We start from the raw sequence: 15,856 nt of genomic DNA on the forward strand, positions 1-15,856 counted from the left end.
CACCCGGGGTGCCGATGATGCTCTTTCGCGCAGCATAGTTTGCACCACTGACCAGCAGGGTGCGCGTCCCGATTGACCAATCACAGCCGAGTGCTCCCTCTACCTACACTCCTTCAAATCGTCGGTCTTCAAACGGACGGTCCCCTTGTTGTTCCAATGCATTTTTAGTTTGTAATGAAGACAAAGTTAATATATTAGTGCACAAGACAGTCCAGCATGCAGCTGTTGAGATGGACGATGATTAATGACATGGTATTTGCATAAATAAAAACTACTTCGTATATAATATCTTGTTTTGTTAGCGTAAGTTCGGGGAAGGTCATTTAAGTTCTCCAAAAATGCCGCGTGGCGCAATTTCAAATAGTTTAGGTTATAGCACTAACTGATTTGCAGCACATAGGATTTGTATGAGTAAAAGCGTGTAGAATACAGAATTCTTACATCTTACCGGATTTTAAATTTTTCATTCAAGTATTTGTAAATGCCAAATATAATCTGGAATCATAAACAATGTATCGAGTGTAGATCAAATACGCTATAAATTTTCATGGCCATAGTTGACTGCCATACCAACTTAAAAAAATTGTAATTAAGTGCTGGATAAGTATATGCAACAGAAATTCAAATTAATTTCGCTTATGCGTCATACTTAGGAATTGTTAAGTACATATCACGGCAGACACTTATCATTATTAACATCGTAATGCACTTTCCGAGTGAAGGGGCTACGAAATTAGTTATTCATTTTTGGAATTTGCTTTGTAAAGAAACGATCTTCAGAAAATAGAGTTAATAATCGTTAATCATTAACGTAGAACATGGAACAAGCATTGAACGCAACTTTAATTTATGATCGTTCGACATTATAGGTGTAAGAGTGGGGAGGACGAACTGTTTCGACCATCGGTGTAGGAGAGATGACGTCTGTTGCTGTTGCCTTCCAGTCAACGTCAACGTGCTAACATGGCGTCTGCATCGGTAGGTGCACAGTACATTTTAATAGACAGCTCGTTTTTAATGCATTGACGCCAAGTTTTTTTCGTTAACATCATCGTTTTTTGCTTCACCGTATCGGTTTGTATAAGAACGTTGTCGATTAAACCGCAAGAAGTTGATGTTCTTTCGTTGATCGGAAGAATTGTTATTGACGTTTGTTCGTGAATTTCCGTACGTATATTTACGTATTTAAATAATATTCGAAATTAAAATATGTGCAAGCGTTTTTTAGATATATTCGTAGCAAATTTCATACGTTAGCATTTCGTTTCCTTGTTTCGTATCGATCCATCAATATATTTTTTGGTTATAATTTTGTTGATTTATTCCCTGTTTACTTACACTGTACATTAGGAATATAGATCTATATATCTGCTAGCTAAGTTTGGATGCAAGTAGTTCCAGAGCTGTGTTTAGATGTTCCTTAAACATTTCCATCGTTTTATTAGGTCCCTTTACTAATGGATGACGATACAATTGCATTTGGGGAGGAGGAGGAAGCTAGCCAAAACGCCAACAGACTGAAGTATATAGTTTATAAGATAGATGCATAAGATTACTTATAGCTTAGGCTTTTATAATGATGATGTTGAATTATTTTAGACATCCATATGTCACCCTGTTTCACTTAGCCTTCAGAATCTCTGCAATTGTAGTTTATATGATGTGCGGGTGGTTCTCGAGTAGTTTCATAGCTAGTTTTGTAACAGTCATATTACTGTTATCAATGGATTTTTGGACAGTCAAAAACATTACTGGCAGGCTAATGGTTGGCCTCAGGTGGTGGAATTATGTCGATGACAATGGAAAGAGTCATTGGGTGTTTGAATCTAAAAAGGTTTGTTCTACTCTTGCATAAGAGCTTCAAAACTCAATGAGCTAATGACCTATTAACTCAAAGCCATTATTACCGGTGAACAATAAATACAGAAAATCAGTTCAAGGACTACCGGCTTTCACCTTTTATGTTTGCAACTTGTGCCTGTTGAAAGTATTTGTAATTCAACAGGAATGTAGAGTTACATCACTATATGCAAAATTCTACTATAACTATCCTCTTCAATATTACTTCTACTCTACAAGGTCTACTATGTACCCTGTTTTTCAGGGTGCTCAACAGAATCGCATTAATGCAACGGAAGCTCGTATCTTTTGGTTGGCATTGATACTTTGTCCGTTGTTGTGGTCAATATTTTTCATGGTGGCCTTGTTCGGCCTAAAGTTCAAGTGGCTGCTGCTTGTGTGCATCGCGATTGCATTGAACGGTGCGAATCTTTACGGATACGTAAAGTGCAAAATGGGGAACGACCGCAACATATCTGCGGCGACCAGCGATTTCCTGAGGAAACAAGTCATACAAAATGTTCGTAAATTAATTTAGACCGTAGTTTCCCAACTCTCGCTGGCTCAATCTCGATTATTTATCGATAATTGACTATCTCGATTAATCATAATTAATACATAGTCGTTATTTAAATGGAAATTAATAAAACTTCCTTCGGATATAACAGAGTCATTAAAAAGTCCGTTAGTTTGTGGTAAATAAAGTATTCTGGATTTTCTCAGTACCCTGTTGGGAAACTATGATTTGTAAGTTATGGAGTATAGCGTAATTATGGTTTTATCACAGGTTGCGTCGATGATGACTAGAAGTCCTCCAGCAACTAATCCAAACGAACCGGCTAATGTGATATGAGGCTGATATACCGCGGTTATTATTTAAGAGAAATGTTGCCATACCAGGCAGTGAGATACACGTGATTTTCGGCATTAGAGATAAACGTTTGTACATAACGATACGATAATTGTCCAATAGATCTAAGTCGTCACGAAATAATATAATAAACCTGCTACCATGAACGTTGGCATTTATTTCTGCGGCGTATCCAGCTTTCATTTCGATCCTTGATGGAGTCCTTGACAAAGTAGTCTGGTCACGCATCCACTGTAATTTTCTCGCAGACCAATTATAGAATTGGGATTAGGGACTAAAGGCGTTGTTTTACGTTAGTTATTAGTTTATTGATGCCGCAAGGCAATACATAATGTACACGTTATTTTTCTCCTTGTCAACAGACTTCCTATTACACAATATTTAATTTGCATAGGTGTTAATTAGTAACATTACATTTATCATATTCACTTTAGCCTGTTGTATTCTTTCTGGCAAGAAAGTATCACAAAATAATTTCCCATTCTTTCAACGATATTTAGATTTGACTTATTTCTTTGTCTTTTTAATTCACCCCCATCTCTTTCTCGGTTATCGAGGGGTCATCGAGTCGATGAATTCACGATGACCATACGCACAGGAAACAACCTCGACGTAATATATTGCGCGGAGCATTGGCGGCCGATTGTAATTTGTTACATTTATTTAAAGAGTTGCTGCTCCGGGGAAACGCTCGAGTTTGCGTTGCCTTCTTTTTTTTTTAAACTTTAGTTTATCTCGTTTCTCATCATTTCTTTTCTCTGTTTAAGAAGAAGAATACAACAAACCACGTATTGCTATACAGTTTTTGGGATATAAAAAAATTATAAACATTAACAATAGACACGCAGCTAAGGTACAACATACACAAAAAGGTCTCGGAATGATACAAAAAAACGTAATCTCACGTTACGATCGGTACTCTTATAAATATACGAATATCGTGGACTTCTTCGTATTAGTAAATTCATCGAATACAATTTAATCGCTACCAACTTATAACTAGTAATATATTTTATACAATCGTTTAATTTCGTTTCTCGCGAACGTATTGTAGTTTTTTTCTTTATTTATTTCTCTTTTCTCCTCGTACTTCGTTTTTTTTTTTTATTTTAGTCTGGAACTTTAAACACGAAGTTTGTCGACCATGTTGGCAATCGCCGCACTTTGTACGGACGCGTAACGTTACGTCTCTCTTTTTCGCATTTTTCTTGTTTTTCTTTTTCTCAGTTTTCGTCAGCGTGTTAAAAGGTACACGATTAAAAAGTCGAATGATCGAGTTTAGCTACCGCCGAAAGGGCAAAATTTTCTATTGGGCAAAGAATACGGTTCTAGAGCAAAAAACTTCGTCGCCATTTTATTATCGGTTTTGCGGAGGAATGTCCATTAGTTTTCTCCCGGTGAATGTTGAAAATTTTTTTTCAATCAGCCTTTGTCAACGACTAAAGAAAGTCCATAGTTTAAACATTACGATGTGTCTCGAACGACGTATAACAATATTTATTCGATATCTTAAAAAAATGTATTCGAGTTGTCCTCTGGTAGGTTTCTAAATACCAATTGTACTCTTCGATATAATAGCACGTATCTCCCCCGTAGAAGAGAGAGAGACTCGTTTTAGTCACTGCGTTTGATTTGCGTTAACGGTCCGTTTCGTTCATCATTCGGTGTCAATACAATATCAATATCGAATCCGTTATTCTGACAGAAGCACGATATCGCCGAGGTAAGGACGAACGCAAAAGTAGCGGATGATAACGGTCGAATCAAGACAGCGGGGGAATTCGAATAATACTGAACGAAACGCGAATAATTTGATCTCATTATAATTAGAGATTCCTTTATAGGAGATTCCGTAGGGTCGGGTAACACGATTTTTCGAAGTGATTAACGTAAAATGAACGCGTCGGATCGATGCGGTGACGCTAACGGAGATCAGCAACGTGCGATAAGGTGTCCCGCGGTGTTTCGCATAGACAACGAGAGATAGAATGATTTATTTTTTTTTTTTTAGTAATTGATCATTGAATGATGTTCGAGCCATTTAAGTACTTCTGCAAGTACGTGCTGCGAATGCATGGTGAATGGATTTTAGACGCTATGGCCCTCAGTCTTACAACGTGAAACAAAACGATACATAGGTATATCGAGGATGACGATAATGATAAATGCACATTCTGAAACGATCGAGCATGTACAATACAGAGTTCGTCGATATAAATCTCGTGTAAAAAAATACCTTGTGTACGTAGAGAACCTCGGTAAAAAAAACTCATATATAGAAAAGTCAAAAAAGCAGATATCAAAAAATATGTTCGAAATGAAAAGCGTTCAAACAGAAATCGCAGAAATCCATGTAACAACGTGCTTTATCGGATAAAACCTTTCAATCCCGATAGTCTGGAAAATATCCACAGCTTTCTATTTCTTTTTTTATTTTATTTCTCTCTTCAATGCGTACTCTCTTCATTTGCGATATTCATAATATATATCTATGTATATATACACGAATATGTAGATATATATATATACATATATATTATCGATCATCTTATTTATATATATTTATTCATTTATTTATTTATTTAATCATTTATTTATATATTCATTTATTCATTCATTTATTTATTTATTTATATTTATATATTTATATAATGTTGCTAATGACAGACGGTGCATTTATGTACACTTAGTCACAATTCCTTACCCTCGAACCACTATTCAAAAACGGAAAGAATGTTTTACGGTGGTTGCTCGATTCACCGGTTTAGAATCGAACGAACGAGACAGTAAATGTCGACAATTGTTTCTCGGTGCTGTGATTTGCATTTGCAACGGCCGAACGAACGCCGGGAAACTGCGTGAAGGATCATTGAACCTTCCTTAATTGAGACTACGATGGATAGAATTAGAGGGAGAGAGAGAGCGTACCGCTCGTAATCGCATTATTTATACTTACATACTTTAGTAAATAGAATTTCACGTTCTATCCTATCGAACAGCGATAGAACGCCTCTCTATACCGAACAATACGATGAAGATTCCTCGAGATACAGTAGATATACAAACGAGCACATGCTTATTGTCTTCAATAGACTACGAACCGTTTTGTAACTCTTCGAATTACAATTGTACAATTAATATACGTCGAAAGTTTCTATCGTTATCAAAAAGGATGTAATAGCGTTGCAATGTGGGTGGTGATTTGGTGGGTTCGAGATGGATCGACCGATCATTGTCCTCTGGTTGTCGCGTTTTCCGGTGGTTCGTTCGGCGTTTGGAAATCGGTGTGTGCTTAATCATGAGATTCGTTGATTCTAAGGGCTCCGGCACGGTTCTCTTAAAACCGTACGTATGCTACGGATGAAACGATACCGCGAAACAAGTTTAATCTCCAGCAGCGCGAGGCAAAGCGAAAGTTGTTGCGTGAACCGAGCTAGGAATGATCGAAGTTGCAGCGCGCGTAAATAAGAGAGATAGAGAGAAAGAGAGAGTGAAAGAGCGGAGATCGCGGTTCAGGCCGAACCGGTCCCGGGGAAAATTGTAAAAGTCGTCGAGGTAGAAGCCTACAGTGAAACTTTGTACACGAGGGTGTCGAGGGCTCGGGGGAACAGTACGCAAACCCGACATACAGTGCTTCTAGTTAAATTAGTTCTCATAGAAACCCAGCACAAATACACGTTTGTGCATTTTAATTGAATATAGGCACCGTTATCCTTTCACTCTTCCATCATTCAAACCGAGTTCTCGTATTGTTTATTAATCAATTTGCTCTTGTTTTCTTTTTTTAATCTGTTATTTCTCATATCCTCTTCTCCTTGTTCTAATGGCGTCGCTTATAACCCTAATCTTAAAACAATCCGCTTACGATCTACTTAAAATTACAGTAGGTAATGAGAAGATCCCTATCGTGCGTAATGGGCTCAGCATGAATAATTGTCGATTTGGCAGTACGGTAATTTTCTTGTCAGTGAGCGGAAATTTGCATAGTTTTCTCTTTCTGGTTTCATATCGATACTCGTCCACGGAGATATTATCCCTGGCAGTGCTGTTATTGCTGCTCATCTTTTCTCTCTGTCCCGAATAGCCTTCTCTCGTCGCGTCGACGTATAAGTACTTTAACACGAAACGTGTGCCACGGTGTAATGCTTGTGTATGCGTGTGTCTGCTCTCGATTCTTTTCCCGCCGAGAAATGGAAGCACTTTGTATTCCAACGTATAATAGGAAAGTTTGAACTTTTTTGATGTGTTTCTCGTGATCGTGCGAAGCTGTCACGGGCACGATCGCGTGGCGGACGATCGCGGGGGCGACGATCCCCGTCAGACTTTTCTTTTTTTAGCACGGCGACGAGCAACCATAGTTTTCGAGCCGCTCGGAAAAAAATAGCCGAGCGAGGCTGGCTCGTACGGATATGTTTAATCATAGCAAGTTGCTCACGCCTTGTTTTTTTCTCCTCGTTTTTCCCGCCTATTTTCCTCTTATTCGTATCTCCGTTGAATAGCTGCTTCGTATTTGGTAACAAACGGAAACCTCGGGAAAGAATACTTCTACGGATATGATTGTTATTTTTTTTTTACTACGTTTACGAGCCGTACACGTTCTACCACGGCAGTCTTGTCCCGCTATTCGGACCGGGACGTTCTGGACAAAAATTTCTTCGTTCAACGGCACACGAGTTAGACACCGTTTCCTTTTTTTTTTCTCGAAACAAACGAAAGAAAGTCCTCCGCATGCTCGGGACTTCTGCAACACCATTGACTAAGATACTTGGCTGCTACGCTTAGTTGCCCACGAAGATAGTAAGTTATCGCCTTTTTTTTTCTTTTCTCTACTATGTATTTGTCCTTGGAAGGTAGGAGTATGGTACGTTATGCCCAGGAATCATTCTTTATAGACTATGCTGCCCGCTCATTTTATATACTTCTCGAGTACTTCATTGTACTAGACGCGTCGTATTTTCGCTCGCTCACCCACGTCTCTCTCGTTACGCTGTCGCTCCCTGCGGACTCTCGACGGTTCATTGTCCTCGCGGGAGTCGGCTTGTCAGTTGGCGTAGTGGTCGAACGAACCTAGGTATTCCAAACTGGCGCGGTAGCAGAACTGGTATTGATCCTGAAAAATACAAAAGGCCTGTTAGAAAACTATCGACCGTCTTTTGTATCGAACAAACATTTCTCTACCTTTAGAGAACCTCGCCGAGCGAAACAGAACTTTTTTGAACTTTCTAAAACTACGAACCTCGGTTTGAACCATCGCAGGGCGCTGCGTCCGCAGTATTCTGACAGTCTGGAAGATATCAACGACCCCTTCGTACTGCATACGCTCCAGCACTATGCTAAGCGAGATGAACACCCCCGTTCGCCCAACTCCCGCGCTGCAGTGCACCGTGATGGGCCCGTCCTGGCCGAACTGCTCCTTCGTTTTATGCACCTGTCCTATAAAATCGATGAACCCGTCACCGGACTTGGGCACACCCTGCTCCGGCCAGTCGATGAACTGGAACTGTCTGACGGTGCGACTCGCACCATCCCTAGCGTCCGTCACTTTGAACTCTCTTAGGATATACTGTGGCATGTTGTACTCGGCAATAGGATCGACGACGTAGCACTGGTACCGGATCGACCTGTCGGACGGCCAGTACTGATGGCACTTCTCTCTGCCCATCTCCTTCAGCTTCGTCAGCATCACAACGATCGTGGAGTTGTGCTCCCAGAGCATCCGCCAGAAGTCGTCTGTGGTGTCGCACAGCGGGCCCTGAGTGGCGATGTAGGCCCCGCGGTAGCGATAGCCGTCGATCAGGCTCGCGTTTATGTAGTCAGAGCCCTCGATGTTGCGTTGAGGCTGCAGACAGACTCTGGTGCACTCGTAAGGCAAGATGTGGACCAGGCGGTTCTTGTGCTTGTTGCAAGGGAGGTTCGCCGAGATGAACCGCGACGAGTCGACCTTGATGTTAGAGAGTTTCTTGAACTCGAGCTCCATGCCGGTGATGTTGTCGATCTCTGGCTGCATCAGCTTCTGGATATGAGAGTGCAGGTTTCTGGCAGGCACTTCGGTGTTGCCGCAGATCACTGCCTCGTAGAGCGCGTCGTGTATGAAGATATACTGGTCCTCGGTCTGGACCATGTAGTTCCTCTGGGCCCGAAGACATGTCACGTGTCCGTAGATGTCGATCATCTTCTCGTGCTTGATCCTCTCGAGCATCGAATCGATCACGATGAAGCACCCGGTTCTGCCAACTCCAGCGCTGCAATGGACGATCAGCGGGCCGCTATCTGGTGGATTCATGGACTTGACGCGACGCAGGAACTGTAAGAACGGAGCTGGATGTTCGGGTACGCCGTGATCAGGCCAGGCCGTGAACTGTAGCTGTTTGATCTCCCGTCTCTCGGAGTAGCCAGCCCGGGACACTTGGAACGACCGGATGCAATAGGTTGCCAGTTCTTGCACATCGGTGATCGCCACAGTCATCAGTCCATAAGTCTCCGATCCTCTGCTCGGCCAGTACTGGTCGCACTTTATCCTGGTCCTCTCTTCGAGCTTCGTCATCATCACGATGGTACAGGACCTCAGCTCCCAACACATTCGCCAAAAGTCTCCGAAGGTCTCCTGCAGCGGTCCCTGCGTCGCCACGTATGCGTTCTGCTTCCTATAACCGTCGCAGTAGTTCGCGTTTATGTAGTCCGTGCCCGCCATCCCGTCGATCGTCTGAAGAATCACTCTGGAGTGGTCGTACGCGATCACGTTCGCGTAGCGGTTCTTCGACACGTTCACCTCCATGTTCGAATGGTCCCAAGTGAATTGCTGCCCTGGCTCGATCGACTCGTACTCCTGGCTGAACTTCAGATTGTCATTCCCTTTCAAGGACTCGATGTGATTGCCTAAATCGCTGATGTCGATTGGTGGGTGCGAGGACATCGCCGGCGTCTTGAATAACAAGCGTCGCATCTCGACAGGGTCGGAGGGCGCGTGATTTGAGCTAATGTCCGCTGCCATAAGCGGTCGGGTCACTGCTGCTTGGTCCGGTGCCTTGCACGGCTGTCTTCGCCTGGAAAAAAGCGAGATATCAATCGGTTCGTTTAATCAGAGCGTTTCGATCTTAATCAAGAGGATCCAACGCTTACTTTTTAATGACGAACAGAAGCACGAGAAACACGCTGACCATCAGTGCCGCGATTATCGGGCCTACCACCCACACCATTCCAGGCTCTTGACCGCTAGTCTTCACCGAAACTTCCGGGTTTCCATCCACAGGAGTGTTAGGGTTAGGCCTTCGGGGCGGTTCTCCCGGAGGCACTTCCCTCATGTCGAGGGACAGGTATTCCGAAAATGGCGACGAAGTGTACAAGTGCTGAGGAATAAAAATTTATATTAATTTTATCCTAATTCAATCGATCAGTCCATATTTAATTCTTCTTAAATGATCATTAACGCTTACCTTCCTCGGGGTGTCAACGACGGCTCTCACAAAGATGCGATATCGCTTGTTTTTCTCGAGTTTCCGATTCTCGTAGCCGTTGTATATATCTCCTCTGCCCAAGTGGAACGTGTACGGGATATCCCTGTGTGGAAACTTGGCCGCGATGTAGGGTGCGTTCTCCTTCTCCTGCTTGGTGTCCTTGCCAGTGATCATGTCCTCGGTGAGCTCGTCGGGCTGTCTGTTGACCATAGACTTGTCCTCGGGCACGACGATCAGATAATAGTGCGAGATTGGTCCGTACTCTTCGGAGGCTTGTGGCAAGATCACATGGATCTCCTCGCCGTGTTCAACTCCGTAAAAATCAGGCTTGACCATCGGTTTAGGCGCAGCCATCTGAGTGGTGACGGTGATCTTGGCGGGTGGAGTGTACTGACCGTCGCGGGGGACCGCGCTAACGTTCACGTTGTAGGTAGTGAAAGGCTGTAGTTCGTTGATAGTGGTGCTGGTCACGCTAGGGTCTAAGCGGATCTCTTTGCGGGGGACGATCTGGGTCTGCGTGATGCCTTGCGAGTCGACGAACTCCTTCACGGCGTCGAACGAGACTTTGTAGCTCATCGGATCTAGTCTTATGGGGGGTGTCCAGGATAGAGACATGGAATGAGTGGAGGAGTCCGGAGCCATCAGTTCCAAAGGCACGTCTTCCGGCTTCACCGTGACCGTCACCTTCTCACTGAGCCGACCCAGACCCGTTTTATATCTAGCTGCCACTGTGATTGCGTATTGTGCTTGCCGCTCTAAATTGACTAGTTCCGCCGATTCCGTCAGCCCGACGATCTTGTGCTTCCACTCGTCCAGGTCCTCCACGGCCGTGGTCGTGTAGAAGATTTTGTAGCCGACGATCTTGTCTCGGTTAGGCACCGGTTCCCACCAAACCTCCACGCTGCTCTCTGACGTGGCCACCGCCTTTACGGATATCGGCGCTCGACTGATGTCCTTCTCCGTGATAATCGTGATCTTCTCCGAGAACGGTCCGCTTCCTTTCGACGTGTACGCCTTCACGTGGAACACGTACTCCGTGTTCTCCTCCAGGTTCGTGAACACCGCCCGCGTCTTGTTCGTCGTCCTATTGATGATCGTCGAGTGGTCATTCTTCTTGTTGAACTGCACCTCGTAGCTGACGATTTGGCCGTTTCTGTCCTGCCGCAATGGCATGTCCCATGTCACGCACACGATGTCCGGGGTTTGGAAGAAGTAGGATAAGTTCGTCGGCGCACCCTTTGGCTGTCCTTCGGGGCTGAACCAGTACGCCACCGTCTCTTTGCCGAAGCCGTGATCGTTTCGTCCAGCAACTCGGAACTCGTAGTCAACCCCCCGTTCTTCTGTCGATCCAGAGTAAGATTCAACCGCCGATCGGTGCGATTTTTAAATGGCTGTAGTCGAACACTTACCGAGATCGTTGATCTTGTAAGTACGCTGCCGAGTCCCTTCGATAAATTCTGTCTTGAGCGTCTGGTTCCTGGTCCCGTACCTTATCCTGTAGCCTAGCAGCTGGCCATACGTCTCGCTGGGCTGGCCCCATTCGAGCTCGACCTCGCCTGGACTGTTGGGCAGAACCCTACCGAAACATGGTCGATCGTTAACAAAGGTTACGCGTAGAATTTTGAGAACTTGGACTCGCGACGTACTTTACGTTGACCTGGGGTCTGCTCGGCACACCTCCAGGTGTTTTCACGTGAACCGGCGTCGAGCGAGCGCCGTCTCCCTTTCTCGTCAGAGCTGCCACTTGAACGGAATACCTTGTGTCCGGTTGCAAGCCGGTAATATTAACTTCGAGCACGTCTTCTTCCTGCACGTCGCGGCTCATAGGATCGTTCAGGAGCTCCTGTCCCTGTGAACGCAACCGAGATTAGGCGAACGAACGTTAGAATTAGAAAAGGCCGTAGAATACGGTGGAACAGTTTGACCGACCTCTTCGCTGACTTCCTGAAGATGTATCTGATAACCCCGTATCACCCCGTTCTGCTCTTTCGATTTCGGCGGTTTCCACTCGACGTGTATCGCGGTCGAGTTGATGGGGTTGGCGCTGACGTCTTGAGGATCTCCAGGCACTGTAACGCAACGCGCAATTAATCCGGGCCCTTCGCGGCTAGCCGTTCTTACACGCTCGCAGTCACACGGCCACGTACACATTAATAGGTGGTCGCAATCACACGTGAACGGGGATTAAAGAAAAATCAGGGGGGGGGTCTCGTGAGAAAACCTGGAAATAAAAAACCAACAAAACGCAACGTGCGGAGCGCGGAACACAACGAACTGAGGAGAAACAGGCTGTTCATTCGGTCCGTCTGAAAAGTAAGAAACGTTAACGGTTCGCGCGGGAACGAAAAGAAAACAGTGCGATTGGCGAACGTGTGTGTAATTCGTCCTGTCGTTGTCGCATCGGTCCTCGTTCGTTCCGGCGAACGAAAAAATAAGGCCGTCTCCACGGGCGGGATCAATTAAAAATCAGCGCAACAAGAAACGTAAACGGGGGAGGGAGGCGGTGGTGGTGGACGTTGAAACGAACAGAATGCCGCGAGGGTGGAACCGAGGGGTTGGCGTACGGTGATACGAAAACGGCGGAGGATGGAAAACGGAAATAAATAAAGAAAAAGTAACGGTGAATATATGTACATGCCACCAGTCACACGCGGACAAAACGACGTACAAACAATATTACGAGGTACGTAGTACCTCATGCTCTACGTCCCTACGGCACGATAATCCTCCATTTGAATACCAATAATGCATGTTTTTATTCTGCATTCGGTTTGAGAACCGCGAATGTATGAACGCCCGTATAAATACGTCATCGAGATGCAAAGCGCGCGGTTACGTTGGACGATAATGCTACGGCAATATTGGAGAGTCCATGTCGAAACGAAGCAATTTTATACATATGTAGAGATATGTATATACATTTATATGCGTAACACACATGTACGCTTGGCGCGTGTATGCGTGTATACACGTATGCATGTAGCTATATATATATATATATGTATATATATCAGCGATCTACGATCATTGGTGCTGGGTGCGGAATGAAAACTGTGCCAACAGAATCGTGCATTCGTGTTTTTTCGATAAACGTGCAAGGGTAACAAAACGTATCCTTCGTGTATTTACAGTTACCCACATCGACAAGCCGCTTCGGATAATTTGTCGGAAACACCGTCCCATCGACTCCCCGTTGCCTTTATTTTCTCTATTTTTTTTTTGCTCGGTTTTGTTTTTTTTCATTCTCTTCAACGAGTTTTCGAAGCCCCGGCGTGCTGCGGTGATTTTTTTAATCTTTCTTCCCGCCGCACATATTTTTTTGTGCTTTTTTTTTTTGTTTTGTTCTCTCGTTGTTTGCCGGGTGTTGTCAAAGCGACACGCGTTTCACGCAGATTCTGATTGGCGATAAATGGCGCGTGTTCTCATGGACGGTCCAGTATCCGACGCCGGAAATGTTGTCGGCATCACACAGAAAAAGAGGAACGAAAAAACCAGTTGGCAGGAGTGAAAAAAAAACAACAACGAAAGAACGGAAAAACTTTAGCGTCGTCTATGTACCTAGCTTCGTACGAGACACAATAAAACTGCAATTCTCTACATTGTCGGGCAAAAAGAAAAAATTGCGTAGCACAGGAAGATTACGACAAAGAAAAGCCAAACGATCGTTCTTTCTTTTTTTTTCAAATTCTTCTTTCTTTTTGTTACGCGAAAATATACGTATGTAATAGATCTAAAATGTTACTTTTTTTGTTTCTTTTCTGTATCAATTATTTCTTTTTTTTTTTTTTTTTGGTCAGGAGAAAGGTCTCCCGCTCAAGCCTCTCGACGCAATCGATTACTATAACGATCAATTACACACCCACAAGGTTCTCGCTACACGCATTTGCAAAAAACAAAATTTGTTCGCGTACTCTCAGCGTTTTTTTGTCGGTCGTACGCAAAAATACGTGGCTCTTGTTCCGATCGTTTCTGCTTGCCGACCGTAGCAACAAAAATACGGGTAAAAAATTACGCTGGACACATATATATATCGCCTCAAAATGGTCGCCTTTAAGAAAACGGCGACCGAAAACGTAAAAAACGACATATGCGAAAGAGACGGAAAAAAGGTGAAAAAACTATAGTGAAAACGATTAAACAGGAATAGTATAAAATTCATGGCACAACTCGAGACGAGCTAAGGGATACTCACTTTCTTTAGCTGCGCCCCAAAAGTCGCCAAAAAAGTGGGAAAAAAAACTCGTAAAAATTCGTGTCAAATTCGCACGTAACATTAAGTAGAGTTATATAAAATATTTAGTATGTTTAGGCATATCAGTGGGTAGCATACTACTGCTTATTATCAACGTGAAAAACGTGGTCTATCTCTTTTCATATCTTTGAGCTTTTTTCTCATACAACATCTTTTTCGTATTCTTTTCTTTTTTTTTTCTTTTCTCTATATCTGTATATCTTATTCGACTGAAGACGTCAGACAAAAAAATATATATATATATACAATATACAATGTACATGAATCTCTGTACAGTGCTTTTCCTCGTGAAACAAACAGTCACACGCGCACTCGCTCGCTCGTCCTTTTCCTCCCTCCCACGCGCTCGATTCCAATCGTGTCCCTTTTCAGCACTGTTTCGTAATATTTTTTATATCGCTCTGCCGAGAAAAACAGTCGGTGGACAAAATTCACTTTCGAATCGATCGTTAAATAGAAAAATATCGCTTGGTCCTCGGTTGCAGTTGGTCGCAGAGAGGCGGGAGATGTGAGAATATCTTTTTTTTTTTTATCTTTGGCATGCGCAATCACTACTCCAAATATGAAATAACTAAAGGCTCATGTCCACGCGCCCCCTGCCGTCGAGGGAAAAGACGCCTCGTTTGTGCTTGGTTTTTTTTCGCGGCTCCTACGGACAGGAGGAGGGCTCCGCGGCCGATTATTTCCTCCTCGCGGGGGAAGGAAAACGCTTCGAGTGATAGAGAGAGAGAGAGAGACGTTTCAGCCGAGGATGGGAATCCTAGGCGCGCCAGTTTCCAACACGTTTCTTTCATTTTTTTTTTTTGCACGCGCTCTCGCGTTCCCGCGCCCTTTCCCTCGCGGCACGAGGCGACGAGAGGGAAGACCTATGATAAAATGTCTACTGAAAAGAAAGCTGGGAAGGAGAAACCATAAGTCGTAAGAAGAGGGGGAGCTTCGGACACGAAGGTGGTTTCGGGACGTATCAACCGAGTGGGATCTTCTTCTGTTGGCTACGGTGTGTCGTTTGTACGGATGAACAGCAGTGAAAGAAAAAACACGCGATGCGCCTCGTACGCGCGCGTAAAAAATTCACGAATAGAGAAGATGTGGGGGGATGATACAAGTGCGGTAAAAGGTGGATGTATGTAGTCACCGGTTTTTGGGGGGAAAAATTGTTCTCTCTTCTTCTTTTTTTTTTCTTTTTTCTTTTCTTTGTTTCTTGTTTTCTTTTTCTTTTCTTTTCCATCGTTTTGCCTCTTTTCTGCTTGTTTTCTTGTATTTCTTTTGTCGTTTGTTTTGTTCTCGCAGCTCCAAAAAGTCACCCGCAAAAAAACGTTTGCTCGATACAAAAATTTCTATTATATTTTGGAAGAGATTTTGTCGAGATAGAGCGATTCATATAGAAAGAGAGACTTAGAGAGAGAGAGAGAGAGAGAGAGAGAGAGAGAGAGAGAGAGA

At 43.8% G+C, this 15,856-nt stretch overlaps 2 protein-coding genes across 15 annotated transcripts in view; one reads left to right on the forward strand and one right to left on the reverse strand.

Annotated features, from left to right (window-relative positions):
• The first annotated feature begins 126 nt into the window (after positions 1 to 126).
• Positions 127 to 2,856, forward strand: LOC144468818 (putative Golgi apparatus membrane protein-like protein CG5021). Of its 4 annotated transcripts, none has more exons than XM_078178567.1 (6): positions 127 to 252; positions 870 to 1,167; positions 1,446 to 1,522; positions 1,600 to 1,834; positions 2,105 to 2,359; positions 2,627 to 2,856. In XM_078178567.1, the coding sequence occupies exons 3-6, from the start codon at positions 1,458 to 1,460 to the stop codon at positions 2,690 to 2,692; spliced, it is 621 nt and encodes a 206-aa protein (XP_078034693.1). In that variant the 5' UTR covers positions 127 to 252; positions 870 to 1,167; positions 1,446 to 1,457; the 3' UTR covers positions 2,693 to 2,856. The 4 variants fall into 4 exon arrangements, with proteins under 4 accessions (XP_078034693.1, XP_078034690.1, XP_078034692.1 ...); XM_078178564.1 differs by having other exon boundaries at positions 870 to 978; XM_078178566.1 differs by having other exon boundaries at positions 870 to 978; positions 2,117 to 2,359.
• A 389-nt stretch (positions 2,857 to 3,245) lies between these two features.
• Lar (tyrosine-protein phosphatase Lar) overlaps positions 3,246 to 15,856 on the reverse strand; it is a 411,512-nt gene continuing 398,901 nt past the window's right edge. For 7 of the 11 annotated variants that reach the window (XM_078179954.1, XM_078179955.1, XM_078179957.1 and 4 more), the window contains 7 exons: positions 12,094 to 12,233; positions 11,811 to 12,013; positions 11,574 to 11,740; positions 10,144 to 11,504; positions 9,830 to 10,056; positions 7,947 to 9,753; positions 3,246 to 7,820 (listed from right to left, as the gene is read on the reverse strand). In XM_078179954.1, coding sequence (XP_078036080.1) covers positions 7,752 to 7,820; positions 7,947 to 9,753; positions 9,830 to 10,056; positions 10,144 to 11,504; positions 11,574 to 11,740; positions 11,811 to 12,013; positions 12,094 to 12,233 — 3,974 coding nt within the window. In that variant the 3' untranslated portion in view covers positions 3,246 to 7,751. The remainder of the gene's footprint in view (positions 7,821 to 7,946; positions 9,754 to 9,829; positions 10,057 to 10,143; positions 11,505 to 11,573; positions 11,741 to 11,810; positions 12,014 to 12,093; positions 12,234 to 15,856) is intronic. The other 4 variants (XM_078179961.1, XM_078179958.1, XM_078179960.1 and 1 more) reach the window with 1 other exon arrangement.

The sequence above is a fragment of the Augochlora pura genome, chromosome 4 (genome assembly GCF_028453695.1).
Source record: "Augochlora pura isolate Apur16 chromosome 4, APUR_v2.2.1, whole genome shotgun sequence".
Lineage (NCBI taxonomy): Eukaryota > Metazoa > Arthropoda > Insecta > Hymenoptera > Halictidae > Augochlora > Augochlora pura.

Coding starts and splice junctions, on each gene's coding strand:
- LOC144468818 (XM_078178564.1), top strand. Junction 1,835..2,104: donor GGGTGTTTGAATCTAAAAAG/GTTTGTTCTACT, acceptor CCTGTTTTTCAG/GGTGCTCAACAGAATCGCAT. Junction 2,360..2,626: donor GGAAACAAGTCATACAAAAT/GTTCGTAAATTA, acceptor GTTTTATCACAG/GTTGCGTCGATGATGACTAG.